The sequence below is a fragment of the Peromyscus californicus genome, unplaced genomic scaffold (assembly GCF_007827085.1).
Source record: "Peromyscus californicus insignis strain IS unplaced genomic scaffold, ASM782708v3 Scaffold_10__1_contigs__length_136768540, whole genome shotgun sequence".
Taxonomy (NCBI): Eukaryota; Metazoa; Chordata; class Mammalia; order Rodentia; family Cricetidae; genus Peromyscus; species Peromyscus californicus.
Window position 1 is genome coordinate 14,273,680 of NW_026294391.1, and position 6,671 is coordinate 14,280,350.

At 48.8% G+C, this 6,671-nt stretch overlaps 1 protein-coding gene across 1 annotated transcript; it reads right to left on the bottom strand.

Moving 5' to 3' along the window:
• Positions 1 to 461: 461 nt before the first annotated feature.
• On the bottom strand, positions 462 to 2,758 carry LOC128118530 (polypyrimidine tract-binding protein 1-like). The gene has a single exon (XM_052751296.1). The coding sequence runs from the start codon at positions 2,204 to 2,206 to the stop codon at positions 551 to 553; it is 1,656 nt and encodes a 551-aa protein (XP_052607256.1). The 5' UTR covers positions 2,207 to 2,758; the 3' UTR covers positions 462 to 550.
• Between the last annotated feature and the right edge of the window lie 3,913 nt (positions 2,759 to 6,671).

Here is a 6,671-nt window from a genome sequence, read left to right on the forward strand (position 1 = left end):
GAAGCAGCAGAGCAAGCAGAGGAAGTGGGGCCAGTCTCCAAACTCTCAAGGCCCCTCCAGGTGACTCACCTCCTCCAGTGAGGCCTGCCTCCTAAAGGCACACAGCCTTTCAAAAGAGTGCCACCAGCTGATGACCAGGAGTTCAAAGGCATGAGTCTCTGGAGGCCACTTCCCCTCCAAACCACAACAGTAGCTGGGTGGGGGCAGGCAGGTCTCAAGGGCGGGAAAGTGCCAGGTATAGAGTCCAGAGCACCTGCTGTGGCCAAACTTCTGGAGCTCCTTCCCAGGTCAAAGGGGGCTGGCTGCATGAGGCCTGCCCCCACCAGCAAGGTGGCCACAGTCAGTCCTTGTAAAATCAGGTCAGCTGCCTCTCTCTCTCTCTCTCTCTCTCTCTCTCTCTCTCTCTCTCTCTCTCTCTCTCTCTCTCTCTCTCTCTCTCTCTCTGTCATTCTCTCTCGACAGTAGCAAGTGTTAAGGTCACTCCAGTGGCTTTTCAAGTGTCCTTTCCTCTAGCGGTGGAAGCTGTCTGCAGTGAGCCCAGCAGGGTCCTCTAGATGGTGATCCTGGAGAAGGAGACTCGCAGGTGGTGGCTCTGGCCTAGGGCATGACCATGCAGCTCCACCAGAGCCTGTATGGCCTCCTCCACCGAGCCCATTCGGATCAGCGCCATCTTGCGGTCCTTTGGGAAGAACTTGAAAGCCTTGACAGAACCCCCGCCACTGGAGAAGAGCTTCTTGAGGTCTTCCTCCAAGACCGAGGTGGGCAGGTTGGAGAGGTGCAGGGTGGCAGTGGGCGGAAAGATGTTCTGGAAGTTCTTGGATCCGGGCTTCTTGAAGCGGTGCAGTGGGGAGTTGACATAGTCCTTGGTGAGGTCCTGGTCCTCCTTGCCCTCCCGGGGCAGCTTCACGCTCTGGTGCTTGGACAGCACGATGCAGAGAGACTTGCCATGCAGCTTGTGCCCGTTCAGGTGCCTCAAGGCCAGCTCAGCCTGGCTGCCATCGGCCATCTGCACCAGCGCGTTCTCCTTCTTCTTGTACAGGATCTTCACCCGCTGCACATTGCCATAGGCACCGAACAGAATGAAGAGGCTTTGGGGAGTGACTTTCTCAGGGTTGAGGTTGGCAACGAGGAGGACAGCGTTCGCCAGAGCCGGGGAGCCTGAGGTGATGACTTGGCTCTCGGCTCCAGCTGCCACCGCTGCCACAGCCACTTCTGGCACGGCCAGGGGCACCGGGGCCCTACACAACTCTGGAACAAAGGCAAAGCCTGCAGCTTGAGGAACTGCAAAGGTGTGAGGTAATCCAGTGCTTGCATACGAAGAAGCTGAGATGGCCACAGGGGCACCGAGGGCTGTGGCCTTGTTCTGGGCTGGCAAGGGCTGGCTGTCCCCCGAGGGCAGGTCTGGGCGCGTGTAGTCGCGGCTCTTGTCGTTGTTGTACTTGACTGTGAGGTCAGTGAACCCAGAGAAGGTGATGCGCAGTGTGCAGCAGGCGTCGTAGATGTTCTGCCCATCCAAGAACAGCTTGGCACGCTGGGCACTCAGCGGGTCCGCATACTGTAACAGCACCTGGAACCGGTTTTTCTTGCTGTATGTGATGATTTTCAGAACTGTGCCAAACCTGGAGAAGAGCTTGTGCAGCACTTCCAAGGTCACGAGACAGAAGTAGTTCTCCACGAGGATCCTGAGCACAGGGGTTCGACTGGCCACCACTCTCCCTGTGTCCACAGCAGCGGCGGCGGCGGGGGCGGCCGAGCCCACATTTCCTGCCTGGTCTGAGTTCTCAGCTGGCAGGCCTGGCTGGGCACCCACCTGGCTGGAGGCACCTGCCTGCCTGGGGTCACCCTCCCGGCTAGAGGCACCCTCCTTGCTGCGGGATCTTCTCACCTTGAGCTCTTTGTAGCAGGAGAACTGGATGTGGACAGGCTGCCCACGCAGCACAGGAGTCACACAGGTGTAGTAGCTGACCATGGTGTTGGCGGCCTCCTCTGTGTTCATCTCCATGAAGGCCTGGTTCTTCTCCTTCAGGAACAGTAGGTTGGACACCTTCCCGAATGGCAGAGCCAGACAGAGAACCTCTCTTTCGGTGACACTGCTTGGCAGTCTGCAGATGTGGATCACTCTCGATGAGCCCTCAAGGCTCCTGCTGTCCCTCTTGAACCTCTTGCTGTCGTTTCCTGTGGATGCAGGGGGTGAGTGGCTGCTCATGACAGCAGATTGGTTCTGGACACGGGCAGAGAGAAGAGATCCTGCGACCACAGCCCCTCTACCAAGTGCTCTGTGTCTAAGGCACAGGAGCAGAATTGCAGGAGATGGAGTGGAGCGGAGTGACTAGCCCAGCCCTCCTTGTTTGATACAAAGTTGGCTTGATCAGAGTCACGTGCCTCTGGTGTTGAACACTGACACTCCCCACACTGTTCTGGAGCATTCTCAGTTTCTCTTTCTCTGTGTGTCTCTATTTGCCTTGGTCTCTGTCTCTGTCTCTGTCTCTGCCTCTCTCTGTCTGTCTGCTCCTCCATTTCTCTCTCCCTCCCTGCCCCCCCTCCCGTGTCTGTCCGCCATATATGCTGCCTGGAATGTCGGGAGAAACACATACAGTTTCTCAGATCTTGTGTGTCTGTGGGGCGAGGGGTTAGCTTATCCCTTTAGACCTGGAGCTATACTTTTTTTTTTTCTTGAAAATCTCTATGCTACAGTATAATATTCACTAATTATTGGCATACTGAGTTCCAAGCACAGAGGATTGTACTAAGTCCTTGGAAAGCGCTTCATACTGTTCCTGAAATGTACATCATATGCTTAAGCACTATTATGATTCACATTTCTGTTTAGGTTTGGGATTATTTTGTTTAGAAAGCATCATGGTGTAGCTGTAGTTTGCAGTGTGTCAGGAAAATTGCGAGAGATAACAAGGATGCTAAATTACAATGTATTGAAAAGTAGCGGCCCTGGGCATTCTTGTCAAAGAGCCTATTGTGCAGAGTGCAGATTGGAGGAGATGCTAATACACTCAGGGTGGACTTCATGTTTTAGCTCAAGGACTTGATAGTAGGGAGAGGCAAGGATTTGGGAAAGGAGTCACAGTAATCAAGGGGACGGTGGAGTTACTGGACTGGATCGTTTTTAAACTGAGCCTGATGTTTCAGAAAATATCCTATGTATTATCGAGTATCTGAAAATGGGAAGGAATTTCATTCTGCTGCTAAGCACAACTCTTTGCCCTGCAATTATCTGAGTTTTGTGGGTCTTTTCCACCTCCCAGCATGTGAATGAGGGCTCCGTTCTGGATGATAGCTACAGTTCCATCATGTCAGAGTTGCTGAGATGTGGAGGGATTTATTCACGGCTGATACACTCTGCCTGAAAAACACCCAGTGCCGAGAGGACTCAAGTAAAACATACAGTCTCAAACCTAGGAGTGTCTCCTTGTGAACAACAAGATGGAGCAGAATGCTGTGCCCTAACATTTTAAAAAGGAGACATGTATGATGACCTAAATACTACCGTGGGGACACTCAGAGTCAATGGCCAGCCAGGTTTGAACAGTGCCAGTCATTTTCAGTATAATGGTCATCATGATGAGCACATGATTGGCTTTGCTCTGCAGACTTACAAGTGTGTGGTTCCTTTGTAAAAGACAGATGATTTTTGCTTTCACATCTGTGCGCTGTTCTTCTCATGCCTTACTTCAGTAAAATAATAGCTAGGGCAAATGCAAAAATTGTACTAAATTCAAGGAATCTCTACAGACCCTAGGTAACTTATTGCCAGTTTAAAAACTAAAATTCTGTGAAAGGCAACTATTTCCTCTCTGTCTTTCTTTTCTGAGTGAAATGAGCTGCACTGACCTGAGCCAGTCAGTGGTTGGGTTACTTTTGCTTTCTCTCAGGACTCCATGCAGAGAAACAGAGAAGACTGAAGTGGTCCAAATGCCCATTGAGAGGGAAAATATATCCCAACCTGCCTACACTTAGACATCCAGGAAATCTGTCATTGAGGGGATAAATGAAAGATTTTAAAATAAAAAATGTCTCAGGAAACCTGTCCTGGAAAACTCTTAAGAGACAGGAAAGAAAATAATGCAAATCAGAAAGTTGGATTCCATAAAGTCAGTCAAGGAACGCATCGAGATAAATGGCATCTTTTATACTGTATATCTTTTTGTTTTCTAAATGATGAGTGACATAACAACGTATAGTGTGGTTGTAGCTCGTGAATTAGTGAAATGAGTGCCAGGAACATACAGAGTAGTTAGGAATGCTATGCTAGGAGAGATCATCGCTACAAATTAAGTGATGCACTGCTACTGGATGGTGGACTTAAGGAGGGAAATGTGTATATTGGATAGTGTCTATTGTTGTGAGGAGACACCATGACCGAGACAATTCCTAAGAGAAAATATTCAATCTGGGCCTTGCTTACAGTTTCTGAGGTTTAGTCTAATATCATCATGGTTAGGATCATGGTGGCAGGCAGGTTGTATTGTGATGGAGAAGTAGCTGAGATCCTTATAACCTAATCTGCATGTTGGGCATATGGTGGGGGCTCCTGTTAGCTTTTGAACACCAAAGCTTCCCATTAATCACATTTCCTGAAAGCTATGAAGATATCCTCCTGAAAAATAGGATGTTCTTCCATTTGTCTTTCCAAATACCAACTAAAGAGGATGGGGTCTGCTACTCCAACAAGCAATAGAAAGAGACCCCCAGAGAGTGTGCATGTCCTGTTCTCCAAAGACTTTGTAAATGAGGTCCTTCTGTCCTCTGCTGCAAAACTGCTTTTGTATATTTCTCTCAGAGAGTGAGAAAGACTAGCTCTCCTGAAACAGTTGTTACCAGGTAAAGAGAAAGTGAAAGTCTTCCTGGAAAGCCACGTGCTCCTCAGAGCTGGAGGAATCCCACCCATGGACTTTCCTTGACTTTCATGATGATGAAGTATACAAGAGAAGCCAGACCTTTCCGGACTGAAGATTGGTAAACGGGCTTCTGTAGTCCACAGAAAATGAAGAGTAGAATGAGCTTAACAACTGAATCTTCAGATACTCTCCATGAATACGTGAGGTTCTCATGCTTAATGTTAAACTGCATGTGCCCAGGAATGACCCGAAGCAACATCATAGAAAAGATTCTGAACATGACTATGACAGAAACCACCAACTAAGTCTCAGACTACAGATTGAGAGCAGTGTGTGTGTGTGTGTGTGTGTGTGTGTGTGTGTGTGTGTGTGTGTGAGAGAGAGAGAGAGAGAGAGACAGAGACAGAGACAGAGACAGAGACAGAGCGGGGGGAGACAGTCAAGGTCATGTAATCAACCTAGCAGGGGAGCTGATGTTCTGAAGAGAGAACACTTTGCCTCTCCCTTATGGCTATCAGTCCACTGAAACAATGGACAAGGGATTAACATTTCACCAAGAATCTGTTCCCAGCATCAGGAAAGCCTGCAGCCCTGGTGCTCGCCAGAGGAGGAACTTGTCCCCAGAAAACAAATCCACAAATCTTGTAGAACTTATTGGACCTCCTCATATTTTGACCAGGAATGGTTAATTAGCCGTTCCTCTTGCCCTGTAGTTATACCCCAACCTGAGGGTAGTAGCTTGAGGATGGACTTGGGGGTCACTGGACACTTTGTTGGGTGTTGTGTCCTTCTCAGTGTGGCCGCATTAACTAAATCTCCATTGTTTTCTTTCCACTGTAACTTGCCTCTTTAACTGTCATTTTGGTCAAAGGACTGCTGCGTCTACTTCTTGCAGTTGGCAGGAGCCATAGTTTGATCCTAAAAACTTATACAACACTAACAGCAGCCTTTTTTTCCTTTTGGGTCAACTAAACTAAAAATGGACAAATGCTCCAAAAGAGGTAAAACCGAACTTGGGTTTTGGACCTAATCTGGTGGAAATAGTCAAAACAGGATCAGAACTGCAGCGAACCAGCATTCTGCTAGTGATCCCAGGAGACTAACATCTAATCTAAATACCAAGGGCACTCCCCAAAAGTCTCCTGCACCTCAAGAACCAGGAAAGTCTGGAGAAATGACGTGTGGTAAAAGGAAACGTGTGCCAGTGGAAGGTGCTGCGGATGTAGGAATTGTGCAAGACTCTAGAGTAGTAGCTGCGATCCTGTGTTGAGGCTCTGGCTGGACTGGGGATATTCTGATGGGAGACGCTCACTCACACCTCTCTGTTGACTGTCAGCTGTTGAGACAGTGCCCCCAAAGCATTAAGATTTCCCCAGGAATCCCATGCTCTGCTGAGGGGAGGCGTAAAGCCCTGGTGCTGGGAGGTGGAGGACCTTCTATTGGAGGAGGAGACCTCACAGGGTTCTGACAGAATCACCTTGCAGTTCAGTGTGTGTGTGTGTGTGTGTGTGTGTGTGTGTGTGTGTGTGTGTGTGTGTGTGTTTCTTGGCTTTTGTTTAATCTCTTCTATGAAATGATAACCCTGCCACAGGAATAACAGAGAGAAACTAGAACTTGGTCTCTCTCCCCTGTCTAGCCAAACTTTTAAATGTATCCATTTTTCTCTCTTTATATTTCCTAGTTTCTTTTCCTACCTAGAAAAACAATGCAGTGTAACTGTGAACCCAAGTGCCCTGCAACAATTTTCAGTCTTACTCTTCACCTCCTCCCACCTGAGAAACCTGCACAAAAACCCTGTAAATAAAGCGGCCTGCTTTC

What these genes read in the sequence shown, in the direction of transcription:
- LOC128118530 (XM_052751296.1), bottom strand. Translation starts at nt 2,206, where the DNA reads ATGAGCAGCCACTCACCCCCTGCATCCACAGGAAACGACAGCAAGAGG.